We start from the raw sequence: 19,127 nt of genomic DNA on the forward strand, positions 1-19,127 counted from the left end.
GATTTTTTTATCATTGGGGCGATCAATGGAGATCAAATTTTAATGCCCCTGCTAAGTGGTTTTGGGGAATATATTTGGGTTGTTCCGAGTCATTGAAAGGTTCAGACTTTTCAACACGCGATACTTCGTCCATGATTTATCAATGTTTCTGTTGGAAATGTGACGGAGCCTTGCCCCGGTCTGGCTATACCGTGAGTACATTTATGAGAGGTATGAATCAGTAGTTGAAAGGAACATAATTGTCTGCAATCAGTCCTGCACCTTTATGAAAGATAAGAGTGAATCTTGGGGACTAAAGGATTCGTCCACTTACTGTTTCAAAAGCAATTTTACCACTTTATTAAAACATGCGTTTTATTTTCTCCAATAGTTTTAAAAAGTGATGTTTATCAAAAACAAAAGGTTCTTTGCAAACAAACAGATAAAATAAAAAATGATTTGGGCACACTTTGTTGAGAAAAATTCTCTTTTATTGATTTGACCCTTAAATGGGTGATTGTACATAAAGACGCAATTCCTTAATGAGGTAATTGTTGTGCATAGGAAACAAAATGGCAATGAGAATTGAGTTCTTATTGAGTTTCCACACTGCTATGATCCTTATGTCTTCGATAACCCGAGCACTTTGCTTTTTTTGAAAAAGTGAGGTAGATCGATTCTTTGTCTTCGAGGATATGTCAGATGTCTGTAAGTACAACTCTTTGCCTTGGAATTACTCTCTAACTTTTGCCTGGACCGCCCTTTCGGGTTTTCGATCCACCGGGATACCCATTTTTGCCTGAGTCGCCCTTTCGGGTTTTCAACTCAGCGGGTCAGACTCTTTTATTTTTATCCCTAATTTTTGCCTGGATCGCCCCTTCGGGTTTTCGATCCATCGGGATAGCCATTTTTTCATAAATCGCCCTTTTAGGTTTTCGATTTAGCGGCTTTTATTATTCCACTTTTTTTAGGCGAAGTACTTTTTAACAGCATCAGCGTTGGTGGGAAGCGGCAACTCATCACCGTCCATAGTTGCTAGAATTAGAGCGCCTCCGAAAAAGGCTCTAACCACCACAAATGGGCCTTCATAATTTGGTGTCCATTTCCCTCTAGAGTCTTTGTGAATGGGCAAGATTTTCTTCAGTACCAAATCTTCCTCTTGAAACACCCTGGGACGAACTTTCTTGTCGAATGCCTTTTTAAGACGCCTCTGATAGAGTTGACCATGACCTAACGCTTTCAAGCGTTTTTCCTCAATAAGGTTGAGCTCGTCGTACCTTGATTGAATCCATTCTGCCTCGTCTAGATTAGCCTACATCAGGACTCTCATCGAGGGGATCTCTACTTCTATAGGGAGAACTGCTTCCATACCGTATACCAAGGAATAAGGAGTTGCCCCTGTTGAAGTTCGTATCGATGTGCGATAGCCATGTAACGCAAAAGGTAACATCTTGTGCTAATCCTTGTACGTAACAACCATCTTTTGGATGATTTTCTTGATATTTTTATTTGCAGCTTCAACAGCCCCATTCATCTTAGGTCGATAGGGTGATGAGTTGTGGTGCTCGATCTTGAATGTTGCGCATAACTCATCCATGGTCTTGTTGTTGAGATTGGACCCATTATCAGTGATGATTTTGTTAGGAGTACCATATCGACATATGATGTTATTTTTCAAGAAACGGGCGACTACATGCTTTGTGATGTTCGCATAAGACGCGGCTTCCACCCATTTGGTAAAATAATCTATGGCCACCAAGATAAATCTATGTCCATTTGACGCTTTAGGTTCTATCATTCCAATCATGTTGATGCCCCACATAGAGAAAGGCCAAGGTGATGCTATGACATTCAGCGGGATAGGCGGTACATGTATTTTGTCAGCATAGATTTGGCACTTGTGGCATGTTCTGGTGTAATGATAACAGTCGGTTTCCATTGTCAACCAGTAGTAACCTGCCCTTAGAATCTTCTTGGCCATGGCATGCCCATTGGCGTGCGTACCGAAAGAACCTTCGTGTATGTCCCTCATAGGCTGATCTGCTTCATGTTTGTCCACACACCTTAACAAAACCATGTCGTAGTTTTTCTTGTACAATAATTCTCCATTCAAGAGGAACTTTGATGCCAACCTCCGGAGGGTCCTTTTGTCAAGGCTGGAAGCCTCTGCCGGATATTCCCGCTTCTCCAGATACTGTTTGATATCAAAGAACCAGGGTTTACCATCTGGCTCTTCTGCCGTAGTCAGGCAATGAGCAGGTTCGTCAAAACGCCTAATCTCAATATGAGGCTGATGGTTGGGCCATATTAATTTATACATGGAAGCCAAAGTTGCTAAAGCATCTGCCATCTGATTCTCTTCCCGGGGAATATGAGAGAAAGTGATTTCGTCAAACTTTGGGAGTAGCTTCAGTACATAATCTCGGTATGGAATTAGGTTAGCATGCCTTGTTTCCCAATCTCCTCTGATCTGATGTATGACTAGAGCGGAGTCCCCAAATACTTCTAGTATCTTGATCTTCAACTCAATAGCTTTTTCCAACCCTAGTATGCAAGCTTCATACTCGACCATGTTATTTGTGCAGGTAAAACAGAGCTTTGCGGTGAATGGTAGATGGAAATTCTTGGGAGACATCAGCACTGCCCCAATTCCATGGCCTATTTCATTTGAGGCACCATCAAACATGAGCGTCCAGCCTGCTTTTGGCTCGAGGCTTTCCTCTAGTTCGGAGTCTTCAACATCCTTAACAGCCATGATGTCCTCGTCTGGAAAGTCAAATTTCAAAGATTGGTAATCCTCCAGTGGTTGGTGAGCAAGATGGTCTGCTAGTATGCTTCCCTTGATCGCTTTTTGTGCAACATATTGGATATCATATTCTGACAATAACATCTGCCATCGAGCAATCCTACCAGTGAGAGTTGGTTTCTCGAATATGTACTTGATGGGATCCATTTTAGATACCAGCCAAGTTGTGTGAGTTAGCATGTACTGCCTGAGACGCTTAGCACCCCATGTGAGTGTGTAGCGGTGTATTCGTTACCATTGGAAATATTAACTAGATCCAAGGTAAATCATACAAAGTCGAGTCGCCACCGCACTTCTATTTATCCAAAGGAATGGTTAGAAAGCGAACAAAAACCTATAAAGTTTTACAAACAAAACTAGTAAAAGAAGGTCAGATATCTGGGTAAGGGGGTTGGTTATGTCATGGGAAGGTGTTAGGCACCCACAACATCCTAGGTACTCCTAGGGAGCCTTTTTCACAACTTGTTGCAAAGGTTATTGTTTATGAAATTATTTATATGCAAACATGATTGAAGAGATGAGAGAAGAATATACAAGTTTATTTACATTTTGTGTTTGGATGGATGAACCCATTGCCTACGTACCTTCTCATGAAAGATAAGGATCAAAACCCCGTAGTTCGGGTAAAAAATTTCGAAAACAAATGAGTGGATTGATTTTAAACAAAAGCCTTAAGGTCTTTTGTTATCAAAGGGAGAAAACTCAACCTGAACAACCACAAGTCCACCATGTGAGAATAGCTTCGACATGCTAGTGAGGGGTTAACCCTATAATAAGCATGGAAGGCTTACAATTCGATCACTAAGGACAAAGGTGAGATTCACATCAACCACTAAGATAACTCAGATCTATGGCTAATGCATGAAAATTTGATTAAGAGGTGGACAAGGGCCACAAAAGACAATTGAGTGAGTTGAATTAACCAATTAGAAGTATTCACAAACATGTCAAAGTTGACTTAAAGTTCAATTCAAAATAAGTATTATGAAAAGAAAGTTTGAAAATCAAAGGCATAAGGCCTAGGTTTCTAATGTTGAAAACAAGTCGAATGTTTGCGCAAAAGTTTTCTGGTTTGGGTTAAGGATGAAAATATGGATCAAGGTTAAGCATGCAAAAGGTGAGGGTTAAGGGACAAAGCCACAAACAGGGTTGCTTTCTCAAGATCATAGAAATGATCCAAGTAAGTTCCTTTGGAATCAGGCAACACAAGGCACAAACAATAAGCAAAGTCTCATAAGAGAACAAACAAAACTGGAAACGGAATTCCAATCAATGGTCTTATATCCAACTCCAAAAGCAAACGGGAAACAGAAAGCCAATCAATGGTCTTACATCTAACTCCACAAAACAAATAGGAAACAGAAAGCCAATCAATGGTCTTACATCTAACTCCATAAAACAAATAGGAAACAGAAAGCCAATCAATGGTCTTACATCTAACTCCACAAAACAAAACAGGAAACAGAAAGCCAATCAATGGTCTTACATCTAACTCCTCAAAACAAACCAACATGCATGAAAAGCAAACACATGAAAGATTCACAAGTAAGCAAACAAGCAATCAAGCATCACTCTCTATATACAAACAAGAGGCTCAGACAAGTTGGTTGGGCTTTAGTCAAGGGGTCATATCAACCTCGACAATCAAGCCAAAGCGGTAGGGGTGTTCTGAAGCTCTTAACCACTAACATTGAGAGTTATGTGAAGCTGATGAAATGGAAATGAGGATGAGACCTCATGCTCTTAACCCTGGCCTGGGTGAGCTTATGATAAAGAAGATGTGGGGATCCAGAATGAGGGACCCTATTCCACTTGACAGACTCTATACAAGATCTTGGGTGTTTATTCAAAAGCATCAGCACGTAGTGCGAGCATAATGAAAGACTCAACTGAATAACAGGGGATTGATTGCAAATCCCTTCTATCTGCCAATTGCCTCTTCACTTAGGAGGACTTAACAAATAACACGCCTCATTTAGAGGTCTTCAGCACAAATATAAACATACACAGTCATGGCCTCATAAGGAGGACTTCAGCCAAATGCCTGCAAAAAAGGTGGCAGGACTTCCAGACTACATGGAGTAAAAGAGTGGCTACCTAAGTGGTGTATCAACCACAATCCAAAGCAAAGCTCAAGCAAGAGCTAAAAGCGACTAATGTACCTGTACAAAAGCTAACCAATTAGTATCTCAGTCAGACAGTCAAACAGCAAACAGAGAAACCAAACAACAACTCAATGAACAATACACAAGCAATCAAGTGAGGCAATGAGCATCGATTAGAACCTACAAAACAGCAAGAGTTAGTGATCAAAGCAAATGTCATCTCATGTAATGAGATCACCAACCATTAGTGCTAAATACCTGAAACACAAAACACAATTGGTGAGTACAAACCACTAGTACAAAGACTAGGGTCAAAGGCAAATCAAAAAGTCAAAACAGGAGTCAATATTTCACATAAAGCACATTCAAACAAACAAGAAAGAGTCCTCAAAAGGACCAAAGCCAAATCATAAGGCAAAGCCATCAAATGATCAAGATAAGGCAAAGGCAAGCAATGTGATCAAAATTGGACATCAAGAATAGAAAATCCACATTAAAACAGAAATGAATCCAATGATCATGAAATTTTTTATGTGCACTTAACATGTTAAGATAAGCATCATACCAAAAATTAAGTCCAGAAGATAACAAATGGTGTGTGAATGAAAATGCACAAGTACAAGGTCAAGAATGTGACACCAAATGTTACAACATATGCTCATGTGTCCAAAACAGTGGTATTAAATGGTAAAAATGCCAAACAAAAGCCAAAAGATCAGGTCACATGTTATGAATAAGCATGTCAAATTTCAAGGCAATTGGACAAACCATGAGCATTTCACAAATCAATTAGCACAACATGTCATTTTGGTATCATGTTCAAACAATCAAGCACATTTAAAATTCCAGAAGCACAAAAATTAGGAAATTAACATCAACAAATAATAGACATTCAAAAAAACATGTGGAAAAAAGATTGAATTAATTTGGATTTGCATGCTATTTTTTATGATTTTTGCAATTTGGAGAAAATAAATTGAAATAATGCAAATCATGTGGAAAATGGAAATGAATGAAGTTCAGAAAAATGCAATAGGCAAGGATTGAACTCAGGACAAGCAAGTCACAAAAGCGTTGGAAAATAAAATCAAAAATATGCACTAGGCCAGGCTCGAACTCAGGTTATCCAGGTCCATGAAGCGTTTAACATGAAAAGCAATTGAAAAAATCCAAAGCATCACAAGCAGGGATCGAACCGAGGTGCATAAGGTTGCAAGCGCGTTTAGCATCAAAACGCTGCATTTGGCATGGCAAAAGGGAAATCACAAGTAATTTCAAAATGTCATGGCGAGGTATCGAACTGGAGACGGCAAGGTTAAAGGCGCCCGCACAGTGAACCCTAGCGTTTGAACCAGACGGTCGGAATAGTAATTCCGGTCGTCTTCTCCGGTTGAACGCCGACGGAGATGATGATTTTTTTTCCAGAACTTAAAGTATTATACACCGTTGGAACCGTCCTTCTACGTAGAACACTGATCTCACACTCACTAAGCCTAACACTCCATGAATTAAGCAAATCGAATGAAAACATTTTGCATATCAAAACTTGAATTCAACATATTTCACTCAATACTTAACCAAAATCAAAACAATTTATATCAGCATCATCAGTGAATCAAGATCTACATGATTAGGTACATGAAATAGCAAATAATGAGGATCAAATTTCAAGCTTACTTGATGTGCATTGATGGAAATCGTGTCCTCGAGCCTTCAAAATGTCCAGATCCACTCCAGTAATCTTGATATGCAGTTTGATGCACGAATTGACACTTGAATCCACCTGAATGAAGCTCAATTTTCAAGATCCATCTTCATGTTCAAGCTTTGTGTATGCACGAATCTGCACCAAATTCTCCAATCCAATGCTTGATTCCTACTCAATAATGCTCAATGAACCAGATTATGCAAGAAAATTAATGAGTTATGTGAAGAAATTTCAAGTTTGAAGTGAGAGAATTTTTGGAGGAAAAATCCAATTCTAGATCTAAATTCTGTTGTTATGTCAAATGCAGTTAGGATTAGGCTTATATATGGTGTGTTAATGATGCTGTAATTATAATTAAGCAATGGCTAATTGAGCATTAAGGAGAAATAAGGTGAAAATGCAAATTTGGTAAGTACACCTATGCATGGCAAAAGTGCACGTGAACAGTACCATGTAGAGGTTCAATTCCACTTAAAATCAGCTCATGAACATGATTGGATTGGTATTTGGCTCATGTGATCAACCAATTTTGAATTATGCATTTTCCCTCCAAAATGTACATGCATGGACATTTGGTCACGTGAGCTTCTTTCATGCAAGGCAATGAATGATTTGGAAAGTGTTGGTCACAAGGAAAATTTTGCAAAAAGAGTGGACCAATTTGGAGTTTTAGATCAAAAGTTATGCCATTTTGAACTTCCATGCATGCTTTGTGATCATTTGTTCATAACTTCTCAACCAATTATCAGATGGACATGATATAGGACTTTTTGAAAAGAGGAGATAAAGATCTTCAACTTTCATGTTCACCAAAAATTCATTTGAAGCTTCTTTGATGTTGGAAAGTCAAGTTGAATGTGAACCAAAAACTTGCCATTTTGGGAAACTTTTGCAATGACTTCAAAATCTTCAAGATAGATGTTTGACATGATGAATAGGCCTTGTTTGAACATGAATGGAGTGTTTCAAATCATTTCCCCACCTCAAAGCCTTCAATTGACTGCACAGTTGATTGTAATGGTCCTCAGATGACCTCAAAATGCCTTGATGAATTTGAACCTTTACCACTTGGGGAATTTGCTTCATAATGAAACCATAGCTCATATAAGCTCAAGATGATATCATGGGATCCTTATCTCAAGAAAATACCATCATCTCTTTCCCAAAGAATGCCCTTGAATTGCTTGACATGTGGTTGCTTGATGCTACAAAACAAAAGGTTAATGACATATTTTTTGTGCTTTTGGTTAGTGATTAAAACAAGAAAAGCAATGATATACAATGCGAGCATGCTTAATGATCAACAATCACTCACAAAGAGATCCCAACCATAGGTAAAGGAAGCAAGATGCTCAATGATCCTTGAGGCTTATGCTATGAGATCCTATGATGCCATGAGGGATCTTAGGGTCAAAAATTGGGGTCTTACAGAGTGCACAACAAGTCTTCTCGAGTAATGAATATTTGGTCTCACAATCATTAAATTTCTTGCTCAGATAGTAGATGGCATGCTCTTTTCTACCAGTCTCATCTTGTTGTCCCAATACACAACCCATGGACTCATCGAGCACGGTTAGATACATGATGAGAGGTCTTCCTTCGGCAGGGGGCATTAGAATTGGTGGCTCTTGCACGTATTCTTTGATTTTGTCAAAGGCTATCTGACAGTCCTCATTCCACTCCACGCCTTGATTCTTCCTCAGAAGCTTGAATATTGGTTTACATGTTGTAGTAAGGTGAGAGATAAACCTGGCGATGTAATTTAGTCTCCCCAAGAAACCACGAACCTCCTTCTCAGTCTTTGGTGCAGGCATGTTCTGAATGGCTCGAACCTTATCAGGATCTACTTCAATTCCCTTTTGGCTTACAATAAAGCCTAAAAGCTTCCCAGATCGAACCCCAAATGTGCATTTATTAGGATTAAGTCTCAACCTAAACTTCCTCAAATGAGTGAATAGTTTCTCCAAGTTGGTGATGTGCTCTTCCTCTGTCTGGGATTTGGCAATCATGTCATCGACGTACACCTCAATCTCTTCATGAATCATATCGTGAAAGAGAGTCACCATGGCACGTTGATATGTTGCCCCAGCGTTTTTTAAACCAAACGACATTACTTTGTAACAAAAGGTGCCCCAAGGAGTAATGAACGTGGTCTTCTCCATGTCTTCGGGATCCATTTTAATTTGATTGTATCCTGAGAAACCATCCATGAAGGAAAACACGGAGAATTGAGCTGTGTTATCCACCAGTACATCAATGTGAGGTAATGGGAAATCGTCTTTGGTACTAGCTCTGTTTAAGTCTCGGTAGTCTACGCACATGCGGACTTTTCCATCTTTCTTTGGCACCGGTACAATGTTGGCAACCCATTGTGGGTATTTAGCGACTTCCAGGAAACCAACGTCAAACTGCTTTCTCACCTCTTCTCTGATCTTGAGAGCCATATCTGGTCGAGTTCTTCTTAGCTTTTGTTTGACAGCAGGGCATTCTTCTTTAAGGGGAAGCTTGTGGGTCACGATGTCAGTGTCTAATCCGGGCATGTCTTGGTATGACCAAGCAAACACGTCGTCATATTCGTGGAGGAGCTCTATTAGTCTTGTCTTCACTGTATCTTGAAGCGTTGCGCCTACCCTTACTTCTCTCTTATCTTCTTCTGTCCCTAGATTGATAACTTCAACGTCTTCCTGGTGCGGTTGAATGACCTTTTCTTCTTGTCTGAGTAATCTGGCCAACTCTTCAGGGAGTTCGCAATCTTCCCCCACTTCGTCTTCAGTTTGGCAGATTGGACAATCAAAGTCATATTGGACCATAGCAGTGTCGTTATCAATAGTCTCGGAGGTGTTTCTGCATGTTATGATTTATGCAGTTTATTTAGAAAGTGCGTGCATAAAAAATTGATTTCCATTTTCGTAAATAGATCAAAACGAAAGAAAAGGAACAAAAATTTGAATGCAAAATGTCATTTCATTAATGATAAAAACTCTTGAAAAAGATAAAGGAGGACCTACAACATGCCACTGTGCCTTGGGCAGAGCACAGGGTTTTGTCTAAAAATGATAAAATTACTTTTGAAATATTTGGGGAACTTTCACAGCCTTCCAGTTTGTTAGTTCTTCATTAGGTGCGGCTTGACGCATCCAGCTGGACACCCCCTCCTTGCGGTCTTCTTCACTGATCATTGCCACCTGCTTGCCAAAGATGTGGCCAGCGCTGGTGAATGTTTTCTCCACATAAGGAATCTTCTCTTTGTCAGATTGGTTACCAACTTTGTGTGATGATGGGTCATACCCCAAGCCAAACTTGTCTCGTTTCTCTTTCAATTCCAACACTTTTCCCCAATCTTGTGCATCTTCACTTTCTATAACAACTTTAGCTCCTTGCCATGAGGCCATGGATGGTCCGGATTTCGGGACCTCCAAGGTCTGTTGAATGGCCATCATATTCACTACTTCCAAGGATTGGAAGGGTGTCTCAGTGATTTCGCCATCCACCTCGATATATCTGAAAGATGTCAAGTGACTAACCAAGATATCTTCTTCTCCTCCAACCACAATCATCTTGTCATTTGTAATGAATTTTAGTTTTTGATGCAGAGTGGAGGTGACAACACCTGCGGAGTGAATCCAGGGTCTCCCAAGTAGGCAACTGTAACCAGGATGTATATCCATGACCTGGAATGTGATGTTAAAAATAGTTGGACCTATCTTGGTTGGTAAGTCAACCTCTCTTATCACTGCTCGCCTTGAACCGTCAAATGCTTTTACGATTAGGGTGTTGGGCTTCATACTTATCCCTTCCACTGGCAGTTTTATCAAAGTTGTATTTGGCATGACGTTCAATGAGGAACTTGTGTCTACCAACACCCTTAACAGTATAGTATCCATGCATTTCAAAGAGATGTGGAGAGCCTTGTTATGGTTCTTTCCTTCAATCGGTAGTTCATCATCATTAAAACCCAAGAAATTTCCAGTAGTCACACAAGCTATCACGTCATCAAACTGTTCTATTGTTATGTCCTTGGTGATATGAGCGGCGCTCAATACCTTCAACAGCGAATTCCTGTGTGCTTCAGAGTTAAGTAGGAGAGATAACATGGAAATTTTGGAAGGTGTTTGGTTTAGCTAGTCCACCACCTTGTAATCGCTCTTCTTGATTATTCTTAAGAACTCCTCAGCCTCCTCACGAGTGACAACGGATTTAGGAGACAGGTGCAAGTCTTGCATCCCCTGATTATGGATAGGGATCTGGACAGCAGCCTCCTTCCCTTTAGCTCTCTCAGAAGTATCAGCAGTTCTTGGTGCGAACACTCGGCCGCTGCGCGTCATTCCTGCTGGGCCCACAATTGAAGTGACATTTGGTTTGTTAATCATTAAAGGTTTATCTTCCTGCCCCTGTTTAAAAGCTCTGGGTTGATATATCCATGGGACTGCCTTCTCATCTTTATATTCGAATGGTGCTGGGAACTCTATCACCAACGGGTTTATAGGTATTTCTACCTTGACCTCATCATAGGGGATATCTACCACGGCTATCTCTTCCTAGCGCTTGCTCTTGACATGATAAGTTATCTGTAACTCGCCTCGATCCAGCATTTGTTGTATAAAACTCCTCAACCCTTCATTATTCTCTTCCTCAACCAGCTCTTTCAGGATCAGACCACTCTTCAGCAATTGTGCTCCTATCATGGTGATAGGGGTTTGAATCTCTTCAACCTTACGGATCAGTTTGCGTTCACCACTCTCCTCAATGGCATTGACGGAAGCATCCTTATGCGTCGGCATAGGGTTGGTATTCATGTTTGGGTGTCTTGGAGTGAAAGAAACAGCCTTGGCTTCGATCAAGTCTTGTACTCGATTCTGAAATGCGAAACAATTTTCCAAAGTATGACCAGGTGCTCCCATGTGAAATTCGCAATGGGCATTAGCGTCGTATCCAGGTGGATATGGAAAAACAGCTGGTTTTAACTCCCTCAATGTTAGAAGGCCCTCCTTCTGCAGATATGGGAATATCTGACTATAAGGTACTGGTAGAGGATCAAGTTGTCTTCTTGGAGGTATTGGCTTGAACTGTCTTGGTGGTGCGGTATTTTGCTGATGATGATGTTGTTGATGTTGTGGCTGGTACATTTATTGTTGCTACATTGGCTGTTGATAGGGTATAGGTACCACGGCGGCGACTTGACCATATGAAGCTTGTTGCTTCCCTTTCTAGTTTCTGGATATGGCGTTTGCTTCGCCTTCTCTTTTCTTCGGGAAACCTCCAGAATATTTCTTTGGTGCGCTAGATGCTGTCACTACTCCAGGAATTTTTCCATCCCTCAACCCCTTCTCTATGCGGTCTCCAATTGTAACTAGATGTGCGAAGTCAGATGCGGCGCTACTTACTAATCGATCAAAGAATGGGACCTTCAAGGTGTCCACAAATATCCCAGTCATCTCCTTCTTAGACAATGGTGGCTCTACCTGAGCAGCCAACTCTCTCCACTGCTGGGCGTATTCTTTGAATTACTCACTCTCCTTCATAGCCATCCCTTGCAACTGCATTTGGTCGGGTGCCATATCTAAGTTGTATTTGTACTGACGGAGAAATGTGTCAGCTAAATCCTCCCAACTTTGAATTCGGCTCTGTTCTAAACTCATATACCATCTCAGAGATGTTCCACTCAAACTGTCTTGGAAACAGTGTACAAGTAGTTTGTCATTTTCGGTATGAGCAGCCATTTTCCTGAAGTACATGACCAAGTGACTTCTTGGACAAGTCTGTCCTTTGTATTTCTCGAAATCAGGGGTTTTAAATTTAGCCGGGATGACTAAATTCGATACCAAACGCATGTTCATGGAAGAAGCACCGAAGATGTTGTTTCCTTCTATGGATTTGATTTTCTTTTCCAGGGCACGGAGCCTATCTGCAACAGGATCTGAAAGTATCTTGGGCTTTGGTTGATCGGGCATATAGAATGCATCATACTAGTCATCTCCAATCTCGGATCCATGATGAGTAGACGTATCAGAAGGTTCTACACGGTCTCCATCTTCCTTGCCTCCTACCGGTATCTGAACCAATCTCTTCTTGGTGGGAACATAACTTTCGTCTTGGGGATTCGGACCTGGTGTGCCATCATTCCTTTTTGCCCTAGCTTCTTCCTCCTCGCTCCTCTCTCGCTGAGCGATCGCAAGCATTGTCTCCAACAGCTGATCCATCTTCTCCTGGATCGTATTGATGTCTGTCCTCATGGTAACCTGGTTGGCCTTGTTCTAATGTCATCTTGTATTTGCCTCGCGTCTCGTACCGGTGTCGATTAGTCAGTGTGGCTGGATAAAGGGTAAAAAGGTTGGGTAAGTTTTTTGAGTTTTCATGAAGCGTGATGCATAATGAGGATGTGAATGTCATGCATATTTTATTTTTAGGGAATTTTCATCACGGTTGTAGTTATATTAAGCATTTGAAGAAAACATAAAGTCAGGAAATAAAAATGAGGATCATCCTCCTCTATTCAAATGTTTAAAGTGGAGTACAAAGGCATAACCTCCCAAATCGATACAGCTCAAATACTAAACTGAATATAAGAAAAATAGAAGAATCACACAGCAGTCTTTCGAGTTATGAGTTCTTCTAATTCAAACTTGAACCTCTTCACCATCCCCTCACACATCACAACAAAATGGATTACAGTGGGATGTGTGTCATGTTGGTCCAATCCTTCCACTGCCTCTCTCAACCTCCAAGGTATTTCTCGGGTCGTCCAGTTGTAGAATTCTACCAAACTGTTGAGCTTTGTACGGTACCCATCTTTGTCCTCTTGCAAGAAATTGATAGTTCTCCTGAAGGTATCGTAATCCTCAATGACTTGCTCTCTTTCCCTTAGCCATATCACATTGTCTTGATGGAATGCCTCGAATCTATCTTTCCATTGTTGAGCAACTTCTCTAGCATCTTTTGCTTCTTGATATTTCTCGGCCCAAGTCGTAGGTGTGACTCGAGAAGCTTCAAGGGCTCTTTCCTTAAGTCGGCGCTCGTGCTCGGCTTGGGTCTCAACATTGTGGAGGGAGATAGTGAGATAGTGTACCTTAGCCTCCAATATCTCTCTAACTTCTTTTTTTCTCTTCTGTGGCTCGTAGCCACCATCGCTTATTCTTTTGGCACTCTTTCTCAACTTGTCTCAACTGCTCTTTAATGGTTTCTAGGCAGTGGTCAGCTTGTTCCATGCCTACTTTCACTTTCTTTCTCTTGCGTTCTTCCTTGTCGACCTTTTCCTCAGTCGCTTCTAGCTGAGCCTTCTTCCTCTCTAGTTCCCACTTTATTTCATTTCTTTCATTTGAAACTTGCTGGAAGCTGGTTTGTAGCTCTTCATTTTCTCGTCCAAGTCTTGCTATAGTAGCTCTCAACGCTTCCACTTCTTCCATGGAGACAGGGATGGGTTCTGGTGGTGGAGGTTGAGTTGGAGGATCAAGGATGAATGGCAGCTTGATCTCTTGACTTCTTCTGGTGACCCATTGATAATAGGGTTCTCTATACCCTATGACACCCTTTCCTTTGTCTTGTCCTCTGAAACGAACTTTTTCCCAGGCTCGGATAACCCTTCTCAACATAACGAGATCATCCATATCATGGAACACAAAACCTTCTAACAACTGGTCATCCGGCTTGTATGTGATAGGATAACCCAACTGCCTCACTGCTAAAATAGGGTTGTAGTTAATGCACCCTTTTGACCCTATTAATGGTACATTCGGAAATTCTCCACAACTAGTAATTGTATCTTCCACATTCAAACCATGAGGATACCAAATAATGGTATTTTCAGTGAGTCCTACTAGCTTTTGAGACCACTCATATCCATCCATCCTTTCAATTGTATCAACCTCTTTGAACACATGAGAGACAAACCATTGGTAAAGGAGTGGTATGCAACATAACATCAGTCCTCCCTTCTTCTCAAAGCGTAAGTGCAAGGTGTGATAAACATCTGCTAGGAGTGCGGGCACTGGATCTTCATTCTTAACCTTAACGGCCCAAAACACGCTAATAGTTGTTGAATCAATTAACTTCTCCATATTAGGAAATAACACCAATCCAAAAATAAGTAAATCCATAATAGTATCATGGGCTTCCCACTTCTGGGCTTTAGCAAAGCTTTGAGCAATTTTCTCCAAGTACTCTTGTGGAATTCCTTGTACCTTCCCCCAAATTTTGATGTTAGGGGTTAGATCTTCGACTGGGATGCCTAATACTTATGCCAACTCTTCGGGTTTAAGGATTTGACCTAACCCCTTGTATGGTCCCTTCTTCTGCTTAGGAGAGTCTAATATTCTTCCGAATTCTTCTAAAGTCGGGGCCAACTGGAAGTCTCTAAAGAGAAAACTTCTGAGTGGTGGATCATAAAACTGGGCTAGTGCGGTAATAGCATCCTTCTGTACTGGTACAGACAACAAGTGTAGAATCTTCCCATATTTGAGTGTGAATGCGTCTCGACGGATATTAGTCAACCCATCTCTGAATGCAATGAACCCCTTCCCACACGGTACCTTGGCTTTGATTTGGAATGTTTTTCTCTTTCCTGACTCCATTTGTTCTTGAATGCTTAATTAACTATTTTTTTTCGAAATTCCCTGAAAATAAAAAGTGTGTAAATGATTTTGTTATGCTCATAATGAATGCAATATGATGTTTATGCAATGACAGGGATCCAGGTTAAATATATCACAAGGTTCAACTTAACAACGGTTCTATGTCTTTTACCCCACACATCAAGGATTGCTCCTAAGGTTATCCATTTTCATGATAAGAACTTAGAGTCATGGACCAAGTTCAGTCTTTCATCGCAATAATGGGCTAGCCACATTGAAATGAAAGTTCTGAATCAGTCTACTCTAAGTGGGATCCTCACATTGTTCGAACAGGGTGTAGACCCTTCGGTTCAATACTACACGATCGCCAATCATGAAGATAGACTTCAGTTTAAGATGAGGTTCCCAAAGTCATAGACCGTGTTCAACGTTTCCTCATAATAATGGGCTAGCCATATTAGGATGGAAATTCTGAACAGATCTACTCTAGGTGGAGTTCTCGTATTGTCCCAATGAGGTGTACACCCCTCGGTTCAATACTACACAACTCCTGGTTCTAAGTTTTTCTCGAAGCTCAGATACGGAGCTTATCTCACAACATGTGTCAAACACCATAAATCACCCAACATAATAGCAGAATAAATTACATGGCATAAATAATACATCAAGATATACAGAAGCAAATAAAAGCGATATTTTAACGTCCATAGAAAATTGACTAAGTTAGGCTTGACTCTCTCTTGCTTAGAAAAAAATGTCCCCAGCAGATCGCCATCTGTCGCATCTCGAAAAATACGATTCCTCGCGATGGTCGCGGAAATATTTATGTTCGAACAGAGTCACCACCGAACTTTATTTATCCCAATGAAGGAATAGGAAAATATCGATAAAACCTTATAAAAAATGGAATAATGGTCGTCGCAACCATATTCGGGTTCGGGAGTCGATTATGCAAGGGGAAGGTATTAGCACCCCTCACGTCCGTTGTACTCAACGGGAACCTTTTAGTCTAATTTGCTATTTGAATGTTAGTTAAATGTTATTTGCTTTCTTCGAGTAATTAGAGTTGATAATAGAGATGGATGAAGACCTCAGAAGGGGAAAGGGGAGGTTTTTTATTAGTGTGCTCGCCAAGATCTCGCAATCTCGTGCCTACGTATCCTTATGGTGCAATAAGGAAATCAGAGCATTCGTAGTTCGGGGAACTACGGTTTTGTTGGTGTCTTTTAATGAACGGCTATGTAGATCGCGTCCTAAAGGCTAAACGTTGGCTTGTCTACTCTTGGCGGAGGCTTAAGCGTTGGTTTGTTGTACGCATTAGAAAGGATTAACAGTGTTCTTTCGAAAAGAGTTTTAAGTTGTTGGTCGCACGGGGGCGTGGAATTAAGTTTAATATGTTCGGTATTTTGAAGAAGAACGACGAAAGATTGAGCAATATGGTGCACACCAATCGTCCAATCCTTTCGAGAAATAACAAGGCGAACGCCTTCTATTCCTTTTTCGTTCGAATTATTTTGAAAGTTTGTTTGTGGATGTTGAACGTGCACGGTAGTGAGGCGTACGCCTCCTACTTGCTTATTCAAAGAATAATGAGGCGAGCGCCCCCTATTCCCTTATCCAAGTTTATTTAGAATGTATTAATCGGAAGTCGATGATTTGTGCAATATGGCGAGCGCCAATTATTCAAATAATCGAGAGATGGTGAGGCGAACGCCTCCCATCTTTTATCATCCGAAGTTTAATTTATAAAAGGTATGTTTTTAGATGTTGTATTTGATTTGCAAAAATAGTTTGAATTTTGAATTGGTAGGTTTTGATAAATCGATTATTTGAGCAATGTGACGTACGCCAATTATTCAAATAATCAAGGAATGGCGAGGCGAACGCCTCCCATTCTCAATTGAAGTTTAAGTTAAATTTTATTTTGTGAATTTGTGTTTGATCTAAGAGGTGATTTGAATTTATATGATTGCGGTTTTAATTGGATGACGAAAACTCGAGCAATGTGGCGTACGCCAATTATTCGAATAATCGAAAGATAGTGAGGCGAACGCCTCCCATCCTCTTTTCCATCCAAAGTTTTAATTTATAAAAAAAAATATTTTTAAGTATTATAGTAATTTAAGGAGATAACTTGACTTTGTAAGTTTTTAGGGTTTTGATTGAATGACGAAAATTCGAGCAATATGGCGAACGCCAATTATTCGAACAATCGAGAGATAGTGAAGCGGATGCTTACTATTCTCTTTTTCATCCAAGAATTAATTATAACAAATAAAAATTCTTAGAAGTATATTTATTTGAGAAATTATTTGAATTTTCATCAATACGGATTTAATCGAAAAAAAATCGTTTGTCCAAGATTAGCTAATTGATTAAATAAAACACAACTAGTTAATTAGTCAAATTAATCAAAAGTCAACCAACATAGGGCCCGTTTGTTTTGGCTTTTTTTAAAAATGATTTTTATAGTGTTACATATTTTAGTGTAAAAAAAACTTACAAAGAAACTTTTCATAAAAGCTTCAAATGCAAATTTGGTTTGAATAGTTATTCTTAAAATGTTATTTTAGATATTTCATCATTTTATCGAAACTTTTTTTGGATATCAAATTTTCAAAAAAACACTTAATTTTGAAGCTATTTCAAATAGCTTTTCATAAAAATCATTTTTAAGATACAATCTTTTAAAAAAACTTATGATTTTGATTGTGTTTTGATCTTCAATAATGTATATTTATATTATAGAATGAATAATTTAATCTTTTAATTTATAAAAAATAAATTTAAAAAAACTTGTAATATTTTGAAAAACATTTTTGTATAATCCATTTTCAAAAATACAAAGAAAAAATCCATTTTTTTAAAGTTAAAACAAACTGACCAATAATTAGTCATTGAAAATAGATTTAGATTAATTAATTACCATAATTGAAATTTAATTAATAAACTCATTAACTAGCCAAAACCTAGTTAGCTCTAAAAAAAATCCAATCGACAAAGAGGTTACCGCCACCTCTTCACCCTGCCACGCGTATGATAATGGATACTATTTGTGCACATTAATGCATAATGGGAACCTTGGGCTGAATAGAAACTAAACAAATGAGATCCACCAAGTCATAATATAATAATAAATATTCAAAACATTAAAAGAGAAAAATTTGTGGTATCTAAAACATGCACTCTGCCAAATCCAAAGTCACACGTTATTACGCATAGACTTAAATGATTCAAAATTATTATTAATTATTATTAAAAACAATAAAAGAAAATGGATACAGATTTATTCAACCACACAATTTTCAATTTAATGACACTATCATCTTATTGATACATATTAATAATTAATTTTAAAGAAAGAGAAAATGAACAGACTGAGTAATACGTTAAAGTAAAACACAATATGGCCAAAAGAAATGTTCTTTTCTCTCTCTCTCTCTCACTCAATATCGATTTTCCTCTCTCTCAAACTCCATTGAAGAGCTTCAAAGTTCTAAACATTAAATCTCATATCAACAAATATAACAAATAATAATCCCTCCCTTGTTTCGTCATACCGGTTCTCGATTTCAAGCAACAAAGCAAAGAGAACGTCATACCCAAACCGATAAGCAATGTTAAACCCGGAGAAAACACAAACCCCACAACAAAATTCGCAAGTCATAGTGAAGCTACTTCCAGATCTACAATAGTCTTATTCAATTTCAAGCAATCATGCATAAAAAAACAGTCAACAAGTTAAACAAGCAAACAGCCAAGATTCAGAATTTTATCACCTTAAAACAATGGACCAAAGAGGCAAAGGAATCCGCTGGAGCTTTCGCGACCCCAACGAGACACCGACGACGGTGTTTTACCTCAAGTAAGTGTCTTCGTGGATCTGAGTGCAAGCTTTCTCTTCCGTTCTTTGCTTAGCTTCCGGTGCCTTGTCTTCCTTACTTTGGTGTTTACTGGTTCTG

At 39.4% G+C, this 19,127-nt stretch overlaps 1 protein-coding gene across 1 annotated transcript; it reads right to left on the reverse strand.

Annotated features, from left to right (window-relative positions):
- Window positions 1-13,683: 13,683 nt before the first annotated feature.
- Window positions 13,684-14,652, reverse strand: LOC127108381 (uncharacterized). Its single transcript, XM_051045845.1, has one exon. It carries the CDS (start codon window positions 14,650-14,652, stop codon window positions 13,684-13,686), a length of 969 nt encoding a protein of 322 aa, XP_050901802.1.
- Window positions 14,653-19,127: the final 4,475 nt, after the last annotated feature.

Source organism: Lathyrus oleraceus, chromosome 7 (genome assembly GCF_024323335.1).
Source record: "Lathyrus oleraceus cultivar Zhongwan6 chromosome 7, CAAS_Psat_ZW6_1.0, whole genome shotgun sequence".
In the NCBI taxonomy this organism is placed as follows: domain Eukaryota; kingdom Viridiplantae; phylum Streptophyta; class Magnoliopsida; order Fabales; family Fabaceae; genus Lathyrus; species Lathyrus oleraceus.

What these genes read in the sequence shown, in the direction of transcription:
- LOC127108381 (XM_051045845.1), bottom strand. Translation starts at nt 14,652, where the DNA reads ATGGAGAAGTTAATTGATTCAACAACTATTAGCGTGTTTTGGGCCGTT.